We start from the raw sequence: 18,663 nt of genomic DNA, 5'->3' as shown, positions 1-18,663 counted from the left end.
CCGCCCCATTCCTCCATCCATTTTAGAGCAAGTCATGCGGTGGGGGGCAACCCTGCAATGCGACAGTGAAACGTAGACGCCTTCTGGAAATAACCCCCTTCTCATACTCTGCACCTAGGAAATGGAACTGCATAACCTGGGCAAAAGCGGGGAAGGGGTGAGGCAGGTTGCCTTCGGTAGGGGGACATGCAGACCCAAACATAGTGTGCAAAGTATCCTGGTTTGATGCCCAAGACCTGAAAAGAAATGGCGACTTGAAGTAGAGGAGAAGGTTGAGTGAGGAGGGCCTGGATTTAAAAAAGGGACTCCAGTCCCTGTCAGTCCTGAGCGCCCTGCCCTGGCCCGTATCCTGTCTGCAGGTCTGCGCATCTGTTCCCAGAGCTCTGGGAGGCCTGTAAAAGAGGAGCAACCCCCGCAGGATCCCTGCAGGTCAGTGAGGCGGGGTGTGCAGCACGGACAGGGACCCAGAAGGGGTAAGAGTGCGGAGGGCACAGCTCCGGGAATGCTTGCTGTAGGGGGAGGAATGTGTGGAAAGGGGCTTGCAGAGGCACACTTGGAGGGCTGGGCAAGCTAAGAGGAACCCTCACAAGGGCAAGATGCAATACCCTGTGGACCTGTGTTACACCCCCATTCAGTTTCCCATGTCTCTTCTTAGTCTTCTCTTCTCTTCCCCCATTCCCAGGACAGGAAAAGGAGAGGAAATCGTGACATGGAAGAACTCTACAGTGAAAACAGAGGAACACCTTCCAACCAAGGAAAGAAGGAAAATGAAGAACAGCCACAGGATGAGGAAAAGCCAGAAGGAGCCTGTACTCTGAAAGACAAGGAAATATTAGAAAATGAGGAAAAGACTGCACATCAGGAAATGCTGAAGGATAAGGAAAAGCCAGAGAGTGAGAGAACAGCAAAAGAGGAAGGAAAGCCAGAGAGAGAGGGAAAGGTGGAAAGTGAGGAAAAGCCAGAGTGCTCAGGAAAGCCAGAAAGTGAAACAAGGGCTGCAGAAAAGCGCCTAGCTGAGGATGACATACCCAGGAAAGCCAAAAGAAAAACTGACAAGGGGCTGGCTCATTACCTCAAGGAGTATAAAGAGTCCATACATGATATGAATTTCAGCAATGAGGATATGATAAGAGAATTTGACAGTATGGCTAAGGTGAAGGATGACATGAGAAAAAGCAGACAGAAATTAGGGAGGCTTTTGTGGATGCAAAGAAATTTAGAGGACCCCTTCTACCCAAGGGGCCCAAGGGAATTCAGGGGTGGCTGTAGAGCCCCACGGAGAGACCTTGAAGACATTCCCTATGTGTAGTGCTCCTGGCAGGCAATTGCCAGGTCTTGTGTTTTAAGCTAATACATTAAGTGTCTCTTCTGTTACCAGAAGTTCTTTTGACACTATTGCAGCACTCACTTTGTGTTTATGTAGGGAATTTTCCCCATGTGTATTGCAAAGTTATTGTGATTTTGGAAAAATAAAGGAGTTTACAGTATCATCTACAGAATCTGTTTGTTTTTGTAAAAGGAAAGTGTAGTGTATGTGTGCACAGGGAAGATAGAAAGTTTTGATCCCTAAAAGGTTAACAATTGCTTTTCTGAGTTGTGGGCTGTGGGTGATTTTCTTTCTTGTTTCTTTTCAACTTATCTGTTTATTTTTTTTCCTAAAGAAAACGGATTTCTTGGGCTGGGGAAGTGGCTCAAGCAGTAGCGTGCTCGCCTGGCATGTGTGCGGCCCGGGTTCGATCCTCAGCACCACATACAAACAAAGATGTTGTATCCGCCGAAAACTAAAAAATAAATATTAAAATTCTCTCTCTCTGTCTCTTTAAAAAATTTAAAAAAAGAAAACAGATTTCTCATCTCACAAAAAGTGATAAGATATTTAAAAATTAGAAAACAGTACATAAATAACAATGGAAAAATTGTTCAATAAGCTTATAAAGGCTGTGGAAACACTTAAAATTCTTGTTGTCAAAACTAAAATTATAGGTAAAACTCCCATTACCTCTGGGACTCATATTTGGAGGAATCTATGGTTATTACAAAACCCTTACTCGTAAGGGACTGTCCTCTTATCTGTCAAATGGGGATAATACTTGCATTCCATAACTGCTGAGTATATCACATGAGGTACAAAGTGTGTGAAATGTGTTAGATTGACTTCTACTTTATCCCCAGTACTAGCAGAACCAAGACTCCTTTAGACACTTGGAGAAAGACTGGGGTATATCTCACCTGTACCTGGGGTTACGTTCAGGAAGTTGAAAGGTAGGTATTATCCTCCCCTATGTAATACCATGTCTGCTAGGCACTGTGCCCCTTCTCATAAATCTTGCAACCTCCAAAGGATCCCAGTGTTGCTGATGGGCAGGCATCAAGACAAAGCCCAATTGATTTCTCTGGAATCTCCAGTAAGCCAAGTCAACTCTATTCCAAGCCATGACATCTATAGAAATATGGATAATACCCTTTTCCTCACTTTTGAGTTTTACTTACCAAATTGAGTAACATCTCAATGATAACTTTGGCCCCTGATGGATTTCATATTTTTAGTAAAATAATTCTTTCTCAGTCGGTTAATAGCATTTTTGCATGCAGCAGTCTCTCTACCAGATTCAGATGTGAGAGACTGGGGTAAATTTTGAATAACACACTTGCTACTTTCATATGTCAGTGACTTGTCTAATTTTTTGTCATCCTTAGAAGAAATTTTGTCCTGGGTAACTCTTGGTAGGTACTGCCTTACCAGTTTAATACATTTGTGAATATTAGAGCATTGCTACACAAAAAGTGATTTGTGAATAGCTGCATCAGCATCATCTGAGAGAAAGTTAGAAAATACAGAATCTCAGGTCCCTACACCAAACATATTGAATCAAAATTTTCATTTGAACAATACCCTGAGGTGATTTCTGTGCATATTGAAGCTTGAGAAACACTGGTTTATGCCAGGTGCAGTGGTGCACGCCTATAATCCCAACAGCTCAGGAAGCTAAGGCAAAGAAGATTGTGAGTTCAGAGCTTAGCCTCAGCAAAAGTGAGGTGCTAAGCAATTCAGTGAGACCCTGTCTCTAAATAAAATACAAAGTAGGGCTGGGGATGTGGCTCAGTGGTGGAGTTCAATCACCAATATCTCCCCCCCAAAAAGAAACACTGGCTTATAAGGAGACTCTCCTCAGCCACCCCACTCTTACCTCATGAAATATGTTTCTAGGAAGATAAATATATGCATTATATAATACATATATCACAGATTATTAAGTAGACTTATGTTGTCAAACTGCAGTTTCATCCCCCTACATTGATTAGTATATCTTAAATTCAGTGAAGACTTGCAATATGTCTAATTAAATGGTATATAATAAAATCAGAGCCAGATAGTAAATATCAGACTATATTTCAGGTAGATAAAGTGAGTATATTTTTGTGAAATTTGTGTTTCAGTTATGTATACATGTACATGTGTGTACCTGAGTTGTGAATAATTTATTTCTGGCTGTGGGCTGGAGCTTTAAAAAAAATTAGGAAACATTGGATTCTGCTTTTCAAAGCACAATCTGACCTTTATCCTGGTACCCCTAGTGCCTAGCACAGTTCTTAATGAATTTATAAATAATAGTAGCTGAATCAAGAGTTTTTGTCCCACATAATTCCCTATCTACATAAATAACTGTGGAGTCTTCTCTAGCAGCGTTTACTTGCAGTTCCAAAAGGAACACCATGGAAAAGGGCTTGTACCACAAATTTAACCCTATCTCATTTGATTAATGCATTAGTCCTGGGGTTGTACCCAGGGCCTCACACACACTAGAAAATCATTCTATCCCTGAGATACATCACCAGCCATTACTAATGCATTTTTAAGGTGTGTTAGCTTGATACCTATCAAAATCATCAAAAGAAAATGTCAACTATTTGACCCACTCCTAAGTTCCAGTGAATAAATCTCTGTTTTATCAGGCATCCTATGTGATTCTAATTCACACTAAAAGGGCATTAATTTATATATTCATTATGATTTCAGTCACATTCAGTGCAAACCATAAAGTAAGCAGAAAAAAGAATTATAGTGTCTCTCTTATTTCTGGATGGTGAGGGAGGGAGGACCTTTCTAAAGTATAAAACAAATTTTGGGAGTAAGAATCCAACAGGCAACAATTACTATATCTACTGAACAGAACCTGCAAGTGTCTTTAGAGAAAATTATGCCTATAAATAAAGGCATAAGCAAGGCACCTTGTAGTATGTTGTATTTACTGCTTCAGATGCCCTGAAAACTAGGGTAGCTAACCAGTTTCATTACTATGGGAGACTCATGGGACCACAAATGGCAATGTTTGCAAATCTAAAGTTTATTGAAGAAAAAAATGCAACATAGAAGTAGCATGGATATACACCATAGCCAAAATCTCATAGCAAGGGATCTAGAATGGCTAGGTATGACCTCCAATCATCTTCCCTCTCTATAAGAGCTCTGAAAAGATGTATTTATTTTGGGTCCGGAAACACTGATGTGTACATGGAACCAGAGAGCACAAAAGAGGGTCTCTGGTACACTGCTTAGGTAGGCATATTCTTTTTTTAATTTTATTTTTTTATTAGCTACACATGACATTACAATGATATTCTTGCTGCATCGCCAGCCCCAACAGCAGAATCCTTGTAAGAAAGGTCCATCTAGATCAGAAACAAATAATCTGACTGAAATTAATAAAACTTATGAGCTGATACAAATCACTCAAAACTCAAATTCATGATTATAAGACAATATGCTTAATTCAGCATGCTCTATGCTTTTACCATGGGTCAATATGTCAATATCCATGTGCATTTCTTATTTTAATAAAAAATTTCAAGCAAATCTCAATTCTGCCCCAGATAACCTTGAAGAATAATGTTTTTTCCCTTTCTCCTTACAATGTATATAAAGCTAAAAAGAGGCATTCTTTTCCAGTGCAGGCACTTTTCCCCATGACCGTCACTAATTTGCTGCATATTTCCCCATCTTCCCATCCTGGTTCAGTCTCCATTCTTCTCTACCCTGCTCTGTGATCCAAGGAAGAGTGGCCTACATGGACCACATCACATGGCTCTTTTGTTTTCTTGAATCCCATAATGGACAATGTGGTCAGGAATTTTTTCTTCCAACTTGTTCCCTGAAGGTGTCAACACATGCTAGCAGAGTCCTTTATCTAAGGTTCCTAGGAGGTGGCTTTCTCCATAGGCTCTGTATATTTAGTAGCCTCTCTTCATTTGTCTTTCAGGCCTACTTCATGGAGATGAAATAATTATCACAAACATGTGGGAGTATGTGTTCGTATAGAGTATGCATAGGGGGAAATGAGAACATTGGAGGTTAAGAACACATGTAGAGCACCAGAAAGCTTTCATGGCAGGTTTGAGAGAGTCTTTTGTCTTAGGGCAGGCACAGCTGAAGACCAAGCCCAAGTCCTTGTAGTGTTGCAGTTCCATTGACAATGAAATGCTCCATCTTCTATGGCTTTTACAATAAATTAAGAACAGTAGTAGGGATGGAATGGAACCCTTATGTATGGGATAGGGGCATTTGTGCAGGCACACTCTAAGCCATTGTGAAATGCATTGGTGAGAGGGTTATCAGCATCCTTAAAGATTTCTGTGTGTCTTTATGAGTTGAAGGCGATGGTGGAGAATGCTGCAGTACAATTTTACTACCTAATCTTAATGTGAATTATTGGATCCCAGAGTGGTGGAAGACAGGTAACAAGGCTTAATTAGCTAAGGCAAAGTGAGTGCAACACCAAAATAAGCCACAGTAATAAAATGCTAATGAGAGGATTTTTGACCTACAAGGATCTGTCGTGATGGTAATAAGAGCATTCCTAAAGTGAGATAATTGGACAACCTGTCAGATGCTGCCTGACATATTTAGGCAGAAAAGAAAGTAGGTATGTTAGAAACCCTAACTCAAGTTGTTATAGTGGTGTTTCTCTACTTCATTCCTAACAAATGAGAAGGCAGGCCCTCTATAGCCACTGGTACACTATGAATCTTTCATCAAAATTTCCCCAGTGAACCTGCAAATACTTTCCAGGTTGACTGTGCACTAAGACAAGAGAGATACCAAGACATTGTAACAGTGATTACTAAAGTTTTTGAATTGATGGTAATCTCTGGATACCCCAAACTGTATCATAACCCATGATAATATTAAAGAGCTTTTGGAAATGACTGACTAAGGAAACAATTGTTCTCTTTTTGAAAAGTAGCTCCTGTATGATAGAAGAAACCAAATATCTGACTATGGAATTCCAAATAACTAATGCATCCTAAACTGCTTATCAGGAGCAGATCCAGCAAATCACAGAAGAGATGTACACAGAAGAATTCAGTTTAAAATTGAAATTATAGATAAATAAATGAACCTAAGGATGAGTACAAGGCACAAGAAAATGGCACAAACAGGGTGTTCAGACTCTCAAGATAGCTTTTCCTGCTGCTGAACTATCAATTCATATATATGGCCTAATGGAACATTCCTTATGACAGGAGAAGAGAGTAGCAATTGGAACTGAAAGAGTAGAACAAAGGTAAATTCTCCTAATGGGAAGAAATTTAGATGACATATTGTGTTCATCAAATTTTCATCACTGTGACTAAAATATATGACAAGAACAATTTAGAGGAGGAAAAGTTTATTGGGGTATCACAGTTTTGTAGGAAGTGATGCAGAACATCATGGTGGAAAGGCATGGTGGAGAAAAGATACTCAGCCCATGACAGCCAGGAAGCAGAGAGAGAAAGAGAACACAAGGAGCCAGGGACAAAATATAATCCCTAAAGGCACATCCCCCAGTGATCTATTTCCTCCAGCCATGACCTACCTGCCTACAGTTACCACCCAGTACAGTAATCCTTTCAAATTACTAATCCATCATTGATTCATTGATTGTTATAGCTCTCATAACCTCATCATTTCACCTCTGAATATTGCTGCATTGGATAACCTATCAGCTTTTGGGGGGCATCTCATCTCCAAAGAATAACATATATCTTGATCACATGGGATGCAAAATGATATTATTCAAATTCAAGAGCAATTGGACTAGCAAGTTGGCTAACTAGATTTCCAGTGACTTGGAGTGAAAAATTGGGAAATTGATGAGAAGGAAATCTGGAGAAGTATGTACATGGACTGCTCACAAAGTGAGCAAAATGTCAAGATATGTCTTGCTAACTTAAATGATCACGAAAAGGCATTGTTTATGGAAGAAATTCTTTTTTTTTAAAGAAAAGAGAGAGTGAGAGAGGGAGAGAGAGAGAGAGAGATAATTTTTCAATATTTATTTTTTAGTTATCGGAGGACACAACATCTTTGTTTGTATGTGGTGCTGAGGATCGAACCCAGGCCGCACGCATGCCAGGCGAGTGTACCACCGCTTGAGCCACATCCCCAGCCTGGAAGAAATTCTTAATAATTAGTAAGACAATAGAAGTTAGGATTCTATCAGTGATAGATTAGCTTGTATCAGAGCAAACCCTCCCATGATACATTATTAGAAAAGCTGAACAAAATTATGCTGAAAATAATTGGAAAGATATCAAGGAAGTGAAGACTTCTATAAATGCAATCTAAAAGCAGCCCATAGAGGTGAATGCTACCCTTGACACAACTTTAGTCATGAGGCATTTGCTGGTAGGAAAGTTGAAGATATTAGTGTTTTTAGCCATCATCATTCTGTTTCTGTGAAACAGAAATTGAAGTTGAGGTTCTAAAGGAGGGATTCCAATATACATCCTTGAATTTCAGTTGGAACCAGGAAAGGCTATATCTTAGGCTATATCTATGTTTACATGACTTAAACCCAGCTTTAAATAAGATCAGTCACAAATTAAATCAGGGCAAGTTGCCTCTATCCCAGCTAGGGGCCTTAGACCTACAGAATAAGGAATGAATTCTGCCAAAAAGAATGAACTTGATAGCATACCCCTCCTACCCTCCAGATAGAAACTAATTTCAGCTGACACCTTATTTCAACTTTATAAGATTGTAAGCAGGAAATCCAGCCAACTTGTGCAAAAGTTCTGACTTATAGAACTGTCAAAATAATAAGTGGATGTTTAGGCTGCTAAATTTTAAGTAATTTGTTATATAATAATGGGGTACTAATACATATTTTGGTACTAAAAATACGAAATACCTAAAATGTGAGATTAAATTGAGAAATTGTCAGTGAATAGATACTGGGAGAATTTTGAAAAGTATGATTACTTGATCTGAGTATAAAGTAAAAATAAACATCTTAACTCTGCTAGTGAGGCAACAGTAGGATGTGTGGAACGTGCTACTAGAGACTAGAGGAAGGGAGATCTGTATATTAAGTGGCATGAAGATTAGAGAAATTGTTTCCCACAGTTATGTGTAAAGTAGAACTTGTGATAGACTTGGACATTTAACTGAGATTTCCAAGAAAAGCTTTGAGGTTTCTTGCTATTTGTTATAAAACATGATAGGAATGATCATTTGAGGGATTATCTGTTAAACAAAAAGCAACAAGGACATAATGACTTGGGAAAATTCCATATTATTATCCAAACGGCAAAATACACTAAAATTAAGAGATTTCTTCCAAAAATATTGCATTGTGGGAGAAGGTATATCTGGTACAAACTTTTGCTGAAACCTCAAAAAGACAAAATCAAAGTACTCTGTCACATAAAGATCATTTTCAAGAAATTAAAAATATAACTTTCACATTCTCTCAACCAAATTATATGGCTTCTAGGAAGTTTAGAGAATGTTGAACTCAGTGACTGAGAAATAGAGATTCAAAGCAGAAGGATTCAATGTGACACTACTAGCTTGAAGATGGAGGGCACCATGCAGTAAAGAATGTGCATGGGCTTTAGGAACTAAGAGCAGCCACACCCAGCTACCTAATATAAAGAAAGATGATGTCAAAAATATTTTATTGTAGATTTTCTCCAATGGAGTACAATTCAGTGGCATTTATATAGGATTCTTAAGATTCTTTTATAAATTCTTAATATTCAGCAGAAACACCACCAGTTTGAAATGAAATAGAATATACAATAAAAGGAGGCCATGAGACTCCCCCAAATTCTCCTAGTGTGATAAAACTACTCAGCTGGGAACATGTGCTGCCTGCAGTGAAAAAGGAAGGGTTACTCAAAGACAGATCTAAGAGCTTAGACTACAAAGCTGAGAGGACAGAGGCAAGAGCACAGAAGTTAAAGCTGAGAGCCACAGGGGTTATCCCCAGACCTTAAAAACTAGTAAGGAAACATTTTTGAGCCAGTGGCCTCTTTTTATCTTCCATTTCACATACTTTTGTCTGGAACTGGTGTGCTACATCTAATTACCACATATGGGGAGTTTTGCAGACAGAGAATTTATCTCCTTAGTTTCACAGATCCACAGGCGAGGGGGAGAGATGTCTTCAGAAATTTTTCTTAATGGATTATGCCCAAGATCCTCATCAACACTGATTTAGATGATTTAAGATGGTGATATTTTGACTTTTGAGTTGATGCTGTTAATGTGATGAGATTACAGGGAATCTTCAGAGGAGCTAAATGTGTTTTGCTAAGAAATTCATGAATTTAGGGAACCAGAAAGCAGACAATGGCAAGAAGAATTCTAAAATAGCTCTGTAAATTACCACCACACAATATATAAATACCTTCTTCAGTTAATCAAATAATAATATATGTGTTGCTGTGAAGAACTTTTGTAGATGTAATTAGAATGTCAAATCAGTTTGTCCTTAACTGGAAGATTATCTGGGTAAGCCTGACCAAATTATATTATCCCTTAAAATACAGATCTAAGATCAGAGAAAGATAAGTCAGAGATTAGAAGAATGAGATTAAATGTGCCCTTACACAGCAAAGATCTGAAGGGCTACAGGGTTAGGAACGCAAATGACCATTAGTTGCTAAAAACAGCCTGGTTAACAGCCAAAAAATAATGGGGACCACAGGCCTATATCTGCAAGGAACTGACTTAGGAGAACAAGCTGAATGATCTCGGAAGCAGATTTTCCCCACAAAGACTCCAGATGAGTTAGATTGACATCTTTATTTTAACCTTGTGAGACCTTAAGCAGAGAATAGGATCATGCTGGGCCAGACCTCTGACCTATAAACTTTTGAGCTAATGAATGAGTGTTTTATTAAGCTTCTAAGAGTAATTTGTTATGCAATAGTAAATGATAGCCTTATGAAACATAAATATCTTTTCTTTTTTTCCTCTGGAGCCTTTTTTATTTTAAAGAGCTATATTTTAAAGAGTTATATTTTCTTGCTGGTCAGAGACACAAATGAAGGCCAGAAAACAGATATTTAAGAAAAACTTGTAGTTCTACTTTCTGTTTTAGGTCAAGTGTAGGAATCATTAAGCCAGATATACTTTTGTCAAAACACTATGTCTTACACTTCGAATACAGTAAAACACTTTATTGTATTCTTTTTAAAAACTGTACTTGTTGGGGCTAGGGTTGTGGCTCAGCGGTAGAGCACTCACTAACACATGGGAGGCCCTGGGTTCAATCCTCAGCACCACATAAAAATAAATAAATAAATAGAATGAAGGTATTGTGTCAAACTACAACCTAAAATAAATAAATATTTTTAAAAACTGTATTTGCAATAGCTCCTCTTTCATTTATGATTTTATTGAATCTTTTTTTAATCTGGTTAAAGTTCATCAATTTTGGTGATCTTAAAAAATTCAGTACCATTTATGTTTTTATTTCATTTATTTCTGCTCTAAGCTTTATTATATCCTTCCTTCTGCTAACTTTGTGATCGGTTTGTTCTTTTAATTCTTTGATATGTAAAGTTAGGTTCTTTATTTGAGATATTTTTTTCATTTTTAATGTAGGCATGTATCACTATAAGCTTTTTTTTTTTATTCTATCCCCTCCATTTTGGTATACTGTATTTTCATGTGTCTTTGTCTCAAGATTTTTTTTTCTATTTTCTATTTGAATTTCTTCTTTGACTCATTAGTCATTGACAAGTATGCAGTTAAATTTACATTTGTTTTTAAATTGACTTTATTTTTTAAATACATGACAATGGAATGCATTGCAATTCTTATTACACATATAGAGCACAAATTTTCATATCTGTGTATATAAAGTATGTTCACACCAATTCTTTATACACGTACTTTGGATAATGATGTCCATCACATTCTACCATCATTGCTAACCCCCTGCCCCCTCCCTTCTCCTCTCACCCCTCTGCCCTATCTAGAGTTCATATAATCCTCCCATGCTCCCCATCCCTACCCCACTATGAGTCAGACTCCTTATATCAGAGAAAACATTTGTTTTTTGGGGATTGGCTAACTTCACTTAGCATTATCTTCTCCAACTGCATCCATTTACCTGCAAATGCCATGATTTTATTCTCTTTTATTCCTGAGTAATATTCCATTGTGTATATATGCCACATTTTTAATCCATTCATCTACTGAAGGGCATTTAGGTTGGTTACACAGTTTAGCTATTGAGAATTGTGCTGCTATAAACATTGATGTGGCTGTGTCCCTGTAGTATGTCCTTTGGGTATAGACTGAGGAGAGGAATAGCTGGGTCAAATGGTGGTTCCATTCCCAGTTTTCCAAGAAATCTTCATACTATTTTCCATATTAGCTGCACCAATTTACAGTCCCACCAGCAGTGTATGAATGTACTTTTTTCCACACATCACTGTTTTCTCTGATATAAGGAGTCTGACTCATAGTGGGGTAGGGAGGAGGAGCATGGGAGGAATAGATGAACTCTAGATAGGGCAGAGGAGTGGGAGGAGAAGGGAGGGGTCAGGGGGTTAACAATCATGGTGGAATATGATGGACATCATTATCCAAAGTACATGTATGAAGACATGAATTGGTGTGAACATACTTTATATACACAGATATGAAAATTTGTGCTCTATCCCCTCACCAACACTTATTGTTGTTTGTCTTCATAATAGATGCCATTCTGACTGGAGTGAGATGATAGAGTAGTTTTGATTTGCATTTCTCTAATTGCTACAGATGATGAACATTTTTTCATATATTTGTTGATTGATTGTACATCATCTTCTGAGAAGTGTCTGTTCAGGTCCTTGGCCCAATTATTGATTGGGTTATTTGTTATTTTTGGTGCTTAGCTTTTTGAGTTCTTTATATACCCTAGTGCTCTATCTGATGTGTGATGGGTAAAAATTTGCTCCCAAGGTGTATACTCTCTATTCACCTCACAGATTGTTTCTTTTGCTGAAAAGAAACTTTTTAGTTTGAGTCCATCCCATTTATTGACACAGAGACTAACCCACAAAATTACAATTATCTTATATTAGACATAGGCGCCAAAACCATGCATTGGAGAAAAGATAGCCTCTTCAACAAATGGTGCTGGGAAAACTGGAAATCCATATGCAACAAAATGAAATTAAACCTCTATCTCTCACCATGCACAAAACTCAACTCGAAATGGATCAGGGACCTAGGAATTAAACCAGAGACTCTGCATCTATTAGAAGAAAAAATAGACCCTAATCTTCATCATGTGGGATTAGGCCCCAACTTCCTTAATAAGACTCTGATAGCTCAAGAATTAAAACTAAGAATCAATAAATGGGATGGACTGAAACATAAATATATTTTCTATGTGTGCCCTCATGAGTGGCTGATCTATAAACCTATTCCCAAAGCTATCTCATCATTAATTTTCTAACGTAAATCTCTCCAAGTCCCTGATCATACAATCTTTTATTCATTGCCAATGAGGCAAAATAGATCCAAACCCCCAACGGTGATAGATTTTATTAAAAAATTGACACTCATATGAACCACACAAAATTTTACTCATTGGTAGCATGTCTTTTTCCCATCATTTCTTTGGATTATCTCTGAGTTGCAATATAGTTCAGCACTATTCACTTGCAACATACCGCCAAAATACATCTATAAATGAAGCCATTGTTTGTCTCTCTTTTTCTAAGTGGTCATGAGGATGATGAACTCCCCATGAGGGCATACATGATGTACATAGTATTTTATTCAGTTTCTGCTACTGTAACAGATACCTACAATAAATCAACTTATAAGGAGGGAAATTTTGTTTTGGTTCATGGTTTTGGAGGCTTTATTTTATTTTCAGCTGACCCTGTTGCTGTGGGCCTGTTTCAACACTATGTGTCATGATGGGAGCAACTGGCCGAGGAGACACATCCACCTCATGACTGAGTATGGGAGAGAAAGAGGGACAGGAAGGGGTTAGTGTCCCAATAGCCCCTTCAAGGGCACATACTAGAAGACCTGTCACTAGGTCCCATTCCTTAAGGTTCAATCACCTCCAAAATGTACCACTCTGGGGAACAAGCCTTTAACAATGGGCTTATAGAGGACATTCCAGATCTACACTATAGAACATAGGTTGAGAAAGAGCAGAAATAGCAGAAGTATATATCAAAGGAGTCTGGTCCAACTGCACGTTTCATTTACCTGTACCTTCTTGACTTACTCAGGCATACTTTTAAAGCCATTTTCAACTAATGCTGGAAAGTTGGTACACACAACACACTTTATTATTTAGGAGAGTAAACAGAAACAAGTTCACAATGTGTGACTCATTTGTGCAGAAAATTAATATCACATGATCAAGTGTTAAGTCTGTGCTAGGTTTTAGTACCAAGCCAAGAGCTATGGTTTTGCTCTAAAACTGTAGGACTGTGTAGTTTAATTCTACTACTGGAGCTTTCTAAGACTTCATGGATCCTCTGTGTCTAACATACACACAATATAATTGGATTTCCAGGGTCATGAAACTGATGTGTGAGAGAAGCTTGCACTATATAGCCTGGACCTACTGTAGATACTGTAGATCTTTTTTCCCCTCTGATTACCACTCAAAACTAGAAATTGTGCATAGTCTAAGCACAAAAGTAATATGATATATGTTGCCGCTAAAATCAAAAGCCTGAATTTCCATAAATTAAGTGGAAAAAGATCATCTTCAGGTATGTGCTCAACTGCTACTTCTCCAGGGCATCTTCCCAACTTCCTGGCCTCCCATGATGGCAGGCATGCTTTCACTCTTTTGTGAAGCTATGTTCCTATAGCATGTACAGAACCCCCCACTGGGTCTTTTTACAGCACAAATCCCACAGTTGGTTAGTTTCACTTTGCAGAGTCTATGTTCCTGGGGTTGAGAAGTCCCATCCACTGCAGCCCAGGAGCTCTCCTTGGTGCTGCAGATTATGTATTCTTTAATAATGTCAGCTTGGACTGTGAACTACAATAGCACTGTTCAGCTTGTGAAGCTCATGATTTCCCAATCTTTGGGATACTGTAAACAAATCCTGGCTAAACAACTTAATTTCTTTATCCAAGGTTATTTAGGTAGATAGGGGCTAAAAGGAGAAGAGTTCATGATTCCTGACTTAGTCATGATTATTTCCAATTTTACTAAGTGCCTAATATTTGTCATTTAATTATGCTGGGCATTAGGAATATGAGTATGAAATAGACAGGCTATGCCCTAAGATTCAAAGAGTATAATGCCAATATTTCTCATTTTTTTTACCACAACCTACAGTGAGAAATAAACTGTTCATCACAACTTATCATATCCCCATGCATATACATATAAAACACGAATTTCACAAAATAATATTCACCCTAACTACCTACAATGCAATTCGATATTTCCTATTTGTCTCTATTATATACTATTTCATTAGAAAAGTTGTAGGTTTTGACCCACTGAATTGATTTAAAGATCTATTTTGCATGGAGAAAGGAAAAGTGTGGTTTAGTGAACATGGTCCATTTAACAATCTGTGATGTGTATATTTTATAATGTGTATATTTATCCCTTCAGGCACATGATTCCATGTGAAGTTGTAATATGGAATCTGAGAAGAGTTTCCCTTCAGGAGGTGTTTCTCCAAGTTCAATGTGCAAAAAAATCACCTTAGGATATTGTAAAAATGAAGATTTTAACTTGGTAGGTCTGAGATGGGGCCTGAAATTATTATTCTATTTCAGATTATCTCTCAAGTGATGCTGATGAAGCTGGTGCATAAGCCATAAGTTTACTACTAAAAATTTAACACTCAAAATGTGTTAATGGTTCTACTGAACTGCTAAGCTGGGACCCAATGAGAAACTCCTGTAAGTGATCTCAACCTAGGAAAGAGAATCTGTAGGCAAGATATTACTAACCTATGAGAACAAAACAAGTGCTATCATAGATATTGTTTCTAGCCTAGCCTGCAATATCTGAATTTAGTGAGAATATTTATATCTCACAAACAAATCAACAAAGTGTACACAAATGATCATTTGGCTAAAAACATAAACCAAGGATATTAATTAGGGCCAAAGTAGCACTAGAGTGATACTACAAATAACTGATGGTGGTAACTCCAAAGTCAGGAGAAGGCTTTATCCACTTCACTATAGTGGTCAAGGGTGGTGAACATTGGCTCAGCAGTGACTCCAAATAACTTGACATCTTAAAGCCTCTATCATTAAAGGGTGCCAAGCTCAGGATAAAGGGAACAGTGTCCAGCAGACACAGCAGAACCCAGGAGAGAGCAGCATCTATATCTCTGCTGCCTGGACTTGCCTTGGGAATAACTAAGATCTCCCTAGCTCATAGATGACAAGACTGACCCTCATAGAAATGAATTTAAGTGTCAGGCAGATGTCTCCAGCTGTGAGTCCCAAAGGTAATGTGAATTTTACATTCTGACATGGAATTTTAACTGTCTTCAATGATATCACAGGCTTAACCAACAGTTAATTGCTTATCATGTATTGTTTTCTGGTTTTAGTATTTTAATGTTATGATGATGGCAAACATAATCCATATCATTTAAGAAAAAGCAGAGATCAGTGAACAACAATCAAAAAACTAGTCAAACATGGAGGAGCCATAGGATGGTAGAGGATCCAGGAGAAGGGACAGCAGTGCCCACTGACTTGATAACACCTATGGAAGACCCACAGAGGGTATACCAGCAAAGGAAGGTATGGGGGCACCTAACCATCAGGTAGTCAAACTCATTATATAGAACAGGCAAGACCTATTCATGTTTACTATGTAGGAATAACCATTATCTCCTTTTTAGTGTACACACTTTCAGAGTTTTCTGTGTGTTTAAATGAATTATGTCAACATATTTACAGTTTTACAAAAGTTTCCTGATACTGTACCTGTGGTTCTGCAAACTGTTTATTATTTTACAATGTACCATGAACATCTTTTCCATGCACATGGGGTGAAAATTCTGTACCAAAAGACAGAGCGCTGTAGTTAGATCAAAAAGCTGCTGGTAACAAGAGTGACACCTAAAGCAAAATATCAGCTTAAGGTTAAAGCATAGGACCTGGCAAGTATCTACCAGGGAAAGCAGGGCTGGCAATCTCATCAGAGAAGTCTGAATCCATGACCAAAGGCATTAAAGGTAGGGAATATCGTGTAAGCCCCTTTGGCCCCTACCTCCGCCCCTCACTCCCCTGACACCCCGCTGGCCCCTTGGGTTGAATGCATCCTGAGTATTTCTTTGCATCCAGTGAAAACTACTACCCATTTTCTGTTGTTTTTTCCTTAGCTCTTCCTGAGCCCTTGACATATCTGCACATTCTCTCATCATCTCCTCACTGCTCAAATGCCTGTCCTGTAAGTCCTCCTGAGAGTCCTTGGGGGAATCATCGGTGCCCCTGTCCGTTTTTCTTTTGGCTTTCCGGGGCACATAATCTTCAGCGGGGCGCTTTTCGGCGGCCCTAGGCTCGCTGGCTGGCTTTGCCTGGGATTCTGGCTTGCCCTCCCCTGGTGGCTTGCTCTGACCTTCTGACTTGCCCTGCTTTTCTGCCTTGCCCCCATCTTTCGATTGTCCCTTCTCCTCTGGCTCTCCCTCATCTTCTAGCTTTCCCTCCCTTGCTGGCTTCCCCTCCTCGTCTGGCTTTTCTTCTTCATCTGATTTTCCTTCATCTTCAGGCTCTACTTCGTCTTCTGGCTTTTCCTCGTTTTCCAGTTTTCCTTCATTTTTGCGGTAGGGTTTTTCCATGTCGAGATTTCCTCTCCTTCTGTCATGGGGGATAGGGATGCAGAGAAGAGGAGACAAAAAGGAGACATGGGAGACTGAAGGTCTGGGGGTGTAACGCAGGCCCACAGAATATTGCAACTCGCCCTTAAGAGGGTTCCCCTAAGCTGGTCCGGCCCTCCGAGTGTGCCTCTGCAGGTCCCTTACCCCACACTCCTCCCCCCACAGCGAGCCAACCATTCCCTGGCAGGTCCGTCACCTTCTCCATGCCGCTTCAGCGTGGCGAGGTGCGTGCAATCCATGCGGTGGGGGCGGGTGGTGGGGCATCACAGTCTGCCTGGGGCCATGTCCTCTGCACTCTCACCCCTTCTGGGTCCCTGTTCATGCTCCCTCCTCCCACCCCCTACTGACCTGCAGAGATCCTGGGCGGGTTGCTCCTCTTTTACAGGCCTCCCAGAGCTATGGGAACAGACGCGCAGACCTGCAGATAGGACGCAGGGCCGGGGCGGGGCGCTCAGAAATGACCAGGACTCGGGTCCCTATCCTGAATCCAGGCCCTCCTCATTCAATCTTCTCCTCTACTACCCTCTCCCGCACCCCAGCCGCCATTTCTTTTCAGGCCTTGGGCACCAAACCAGGATGCTTTCCAAACTACGTTTGGGTCTGCGTGTCCCCCTCCCCAGAGGCGACCTGCCCAACCCATCCCCGCTTTAATTTGTTTTCATAGGCGCAGAGTGTGAGAGGGGGTTATTCCCTAGAGTGCGTCTACGTTTCACTGCCGCACTGCGGGAGTGCCCCCCACCCCCGCCCCACCATGGCTTGCGCTAAAATGGATGGAGGGATGTGGGGGTCGAGAAGGCAACGGGAACTCTGCAAGGTCCTCCTTTTCCGCTGTGCCACCCCAAAACGCGCCCCTCTCCTTATGGATTTCTTTTATCCCTTCCCCCGCCCTCTGTCTGCTGCTGCACCTCCACCCCTGCCCTGGGTCCGCTGGCAGCTCCCGCCTTTGCACTGACCTGCGAGGACCCGGGTCAGGCCTGCGCCTCCTCGGGCTCGCAGCAGCCAAGGCAGCGGCTTCAAGAGATGGTTCTGCGTGGGCGCCGGGTCCAGGACCGCACCACAGGGTTGGCGGGCGCGGGGGCTGGTGCCCACGTCGGCTCCAAGCCAGTCACATGAACACCGCGTCACCCTAACTGGATTCCCCCCCATGCACCCTCCCCACCTCCCCTCTACCCCCATGCAAGAGGTACTGGGGAGTTACTGACTATGGGGAGGGGGTATGGCAAAAGGGAAGTGGCTCACACAAAAGAAGGGGGTGGCTTTCTAAACCCAGGTGCTTTACCTGGAGCATCTCACAGCATACTTGCATAATTTTCTTCTCAGATCCTCTTTACAGGTATGACAGCTGATCAAAGAGGGTACCCAGCTTTGCAAAGAGCTTTCAGTTCCTGAACCCCACAATCACTTTAAAAATCATCTCTGACTCCAGAGCCTAGAGGTGGTGCATGTCAGGGAAATGAGTTGTCATTCTAAATGGCAGGGTTCCCAGAGTTTCTTTCTTGGCTTCTTCTTTCCTCAATTCACATCATATATTCTCTGTCTGGCAATCTCATCTGC

General features: G+C 40.2%; 2 protein-coding genes across 2 annotated transcripts; one reads left to right on the top strand and one right to left on the bottom strand.

The window, feature by feature from the left end:
* The first annotated feature begins 364 nt into the window (after positions 1–364).
* LOC113175806 (transcription elongation factor A protein-like 2) lies at positions 365–1,309 on the top strand. Its single transcript, XM_026380146.2, has 2 exons — positions 365–445; positions 683–1,309. Exon 2 carries the CDS (start codon positions 710–712, stop codon positions 1,307–1,309), a length of 600 nt encoding a protein of 199 aa, XP_026235931.1. The 5' UTR covers positions 365–445; positions 683–709.
* Positions 1,310–16,461: 15,152 nt separating this feature from the next.
* On the bottom strand, positions 16,462–17,070 carry LOC144250856 (transcription elongation factor A protein-like 3). The gene has a single exon (XM_077794067.1). It carries the CDS (start codon positions 17,068–17,070, stop codon positions 16,462–16,464), a length of 609 nt encoding a protein of 202 aa, XP_077650193.1.
* Positions 17,071–18,663: the final 1,593 nt, after the last annotated feature.

The sequence above is a fragment of the Urocitellus parryii genome, chromosome X (assembly GCF_045843805.1).
Source record: "Urocitellus parryii isolate mUroPar1 chromosome X, mUroPar1.hap1, whole genome shotgun sequence".
Classification (NCBI taxonomy): Eukaryota; Metazoa; Chordata; class Mammalia; order Rodentia; family Sciuridae; genus Urocitellus; species Urocitellus parryii.
The sequence above is the reverse complement of the archived record's forward strand: the minus strand, read 5'-3'. Positions and strand labels throughout refer to the sequence as shown.